This window comes from Aulonocara stuartgranti (assembly GCF_965226115.1).
Source record: "Aulonocara stuartgranti genome assembly, chromosome: 14".
Taxonomy (NCBI): Eukaryota; Metazoa; Chordata; class Actinopteri; order Cichliformes; family Cichlidae; genus Aulonocara; species Aulonocara stuartgranti.
The window spans coordinates 10,254,432-10,258,146 of NC_138950.1; the positions used below are offsets into that span (position 1 = coordinate 10,254,432).

The following is a 3,715-nucleotide window of genomic DNA, read 5'->3' on the forward strand; positions in this document are numbered from 1 at the left end:
AGTTCTCACATACTGTGGTCGGTCAGTGAGGTAGTCCAGAATCCAGTGAGGTAGTCCAGAATCCATGTCCAGAATCCACTCCTGAGTTCTCCAGCTTGTCCTTCAGGACCGTGGGAAGAATGGTGTTGAAGGCACTGGAGAAATCAAAGAACATCATTCTCACAGTGCTCCCAGCGGTCTCCAGGTGAGAGAGGGAACGATGTAAGAGGTGGATGACGGCATCATCCGCTCCAATGCCAGGTTGGTAGGCAAACTGAAGTGAGTCCAGTGATGAGTTCACCAGTCGCCGAAGCTGAGCTAGGGCCAGCCGCTCCAGGGTCTTCATCAGGTGGGATGTCAGAATCACTGGCCACTAGCAGTTGAGGTCCTTGGGGTGTGAAGTCTTTGGCACTGGTACAACACAGGAGGTTTTCCAGAGTATTTTGGAAAACCAGTATTGGTCTTTCACGTGGAATTCCAATAAAATTGATTCATGTTTGTGGCTGTAATGTGACAAAATGTGGGAAAGTTCAAGGGGGCCGAATACTTTTGCAAACCACTGTATATGTGACACATTGTGGTTAATTGGGTGAATAGATTTATATTTGTCCAACCAACTATATAACATTCTTTTACATTTTCTTTCTTTTTGTATTTCTGGGCACTGATTTTCCCTCATTCATACCAAGGCATTATGTGTTACATGTGAATCATTTCTTAACTGTTTATTCTATATTTGTCATTGGGCTGTCCTAAAAATGCCCTGAAAAGTCTTCAGTTCTATATCACCACTGTAAGATTCGGGAGAGGCACCATTTAAAGGATTTTTAAAAAAATACTTTCCAGTGTGTTTGGTGTTTAACATTTATTTTGAAATGTTGCCTCCTCTCCTGTTTATTTTAGTTATTTTCACCCGGAATAATCTATAAAATCTACAAGAATATCTTCAACTAACAACTGTATTGTACCTTTTTGTCACTCTGCTTTGGCAGTCAGCATTCTCTGTGAAATCTTCAATTCAACTGAATACCATCCCTGATACCATTAAGTATTCCAGCTTTTATACCACCTTTAAAACAGATTAAAATATGATATTTAAAAGTAGAATAGGAGGGAGACCCTTCAGCTTTCAAACCCCTCTTCTGTGGAACCACCCCCTGGGGGCTTCCCATGATGAGTGTTTTTTCTTAACTCACCTTTTTCGCTGACCATGTGTTTATATACCACTACACATTTAATCACGAGTTGTTATTAATATCTAGCTCTCTGCAACAGTGTGTCTTTTGTTTTGTCTTCCTCTAATCTGAGATTGTATGTTTCACTGAAACTTTTCAAAGTATTTCTGACATGTTAAAACAACTGCTGGGGACCCAGAGTTAAACAGCTCCAACTACTTGAGGATCTGGGCATAGACACAGTTGTCACAAGTGAATGGGCCAAGTTTGAGACCCTTGTCAGTCTATTTGAACCCTTTACCATTTATGCAGAAAGCCTTCAGAATGACAGCCAGCCAGTCTCACAAGTAGTGCTGTCTGTTCAACCTTGAGGCACATAAACTGATTAATCGGTTTAGCAATCTGTTAGTTGAAGTGCTGCTTTTTGAGAGTAAGAGAGTAACATTTGCTGATATTCTTAATCGTGATTTTACGTAATTTGATGTTGCACAATCTAGAGCCTGGCTGTTGGACTTAAATGTTTCACTGATTCTTCAATAATCAGATAAAATGTTGCTGATAAGAGCAGGACAGCCCTTGGTACAGACTCCCAGTCCATCCTCATCCCTCCATTGGAGGGGATGACATCAAATATCTGAAATCTCTGGTGATATGTAAATACAAAAATTGCCAAGCCCTATGTCTAGTGTGAGTGGATGAATGAGCTGCCAACTGAAAACTTGTGGGCCTTTAAATACCAAAGTCTACACTTTGCCTGGTTAACCCACAGCTGTTTGGGTGTGCCACAGTTATTTCTTCATAACAATTTTATATGGCTGGTAAAGACTTATATTTATATATTTATATATTTAACCTCTTTCTTTCCTTGAAAAAGTTCCTTATTTTTTTGTAACTCCAAAGCTTACATATTACATTTTTTTTCTTTTTCTTTTTTCTGAAACATATTTTACCACATTTTTCCTTTGAGACAAGTTGTTTCTGTCTTTTCTGCCTTAACAACCGCAATTTAAGATTTTGTTGAATATGTCATTACCAAATGCTTCGATCAAAGTAACACACTTTATTATAGGTGGATTTGACACAGTTAAAAGACCTATTGCTGTTGGTGTGGTTATGCTGATAACCTATCTACTTGCTGTTATTGCCAATGTGCTAAATATTCTCTTCATCATTTTTGACAAGAGATTGCATAAACCAATGTATATTCTGATTTGTAACCTTGCTGTTGTTGATATACTGTACTGCTGCAGTACCACTCCCACAATGATTGGGGTTCTACTTGCTGGTGTTAATACCATATCCTATGTTGAGTGTTTCATTCAAATGTCTGTTTTCCACTTAGTAGGAGTGATGGAGTTGTTTGCTTTAGCAATTATGGCATTTGATAGATTAATTGCTTTTTCTTTTCCTTTTCAGTACCACAGTTATTTAACAAATACACGTACTCTTGTTGTTACATACATTCTGTGGGTTGTTGCCTCTGGTTTTGTTGCTGTTATGCCGGTAACTGCAGCTACACTTCCTTACTGTACCTCAAGGATGAAGTACGCTTTCTGTGACTATGCTGCTGTAATACGTACCACTTGTGTTGATCCTAATTACTATTTCAATTTAGTCTCAGTCATGATGTTTTTTCTTTTATTTTTCACTTTTTCTTTCATTGGCCTTTCATATTTTGTGATTGCATTCTTAATGAAATTTTCATCAAATAGAGATAAAAAGAAAATGGCAAGCACCTGTGTGAGTCACTTGATTGTAGTAACATGTTATTATTCTCCTTTATTTGTTCTCATTGTCTTCACCAGAGTGGGTGTGGTATTAACACTTGAGGAACGTCAGGGTTTATTGATTGGGACCATCCTTAGTCCATCTCTTGTAAATCCTGTTGTGTACTGTTTCAGGACAAAGGAAATTAAAAATAAGATCTTTAAGATATTCACAAAAAAGGCTGACATACTCAACTAGATTCTTATGAACTGTGACTGTACAAATAAAAGATGCATAATTTTTTAGTCCAAATACTGTGCTGAAATGATGACATTACTATTTTGACTGTCTCTAAGAATATCTCCCCCTCATTAAACAACCAATTATGCAAAGAAAACAAAGGTTAAAAAATACATTTTTGTGCTGTGTTTGGAAGTCTTAAACTTTCTATGCACCTTTTTGGCTGAAGAATTGTAAACTCTTATTATTTTTGTAACTATCATAACAATATTTACTATTAGCTGTTAATAACAAGTGGTAGGGATATTAAAAGTAGCAAAAAAAAAAAAAAAAAAAAAACCAAAGCCACACACACAAACAATAAAAACACTACAATGCACATAAAACTGCATTAATTGAAAATTGCATAGAAATCAAAGTATAAGTAAATATCCAACAGAAAAATGTTTTTCATTAGTGTTACATGGATTAAGTTTACTGCTGCAAATGTTTAAACTTGAGCTCATTCTAAATATGTCATATTCTGTTGAATCTACAGTAATACATTATTTTATGTAAAAATCATATGTTTGTAGTTTGGCTGTTAATGAGCTCTAATGCAAAGGCCTACATCT

General features: G+C 36.5%; 1 protein-coding gene across 1 annotated transcript; it reads left to right on the forward strand.

Annotated features, from left to right (window-relative positions):
* Window positions 1–2,267: 2,267 nt before the first annotated feature.
* LOC309686970 (olfactory receptor 10G4-like) lies at window positions 2,268–3,119 on the forward strand (the record flags this gene model as incomplete). Its single annotated transcript, XM_082501640.1, has 1 exon — window positions 2,268–3,119. One exon carries the CDS (start codon window positions 2,268–2,270, stop codon window positions 3,117–3,119), a length of 852 nt encoding a protein of 283 aa, XP_082357766.1.
* Between the last annotated feature and the right edge of the window lie 596 nt (window positions 3,120–3,715).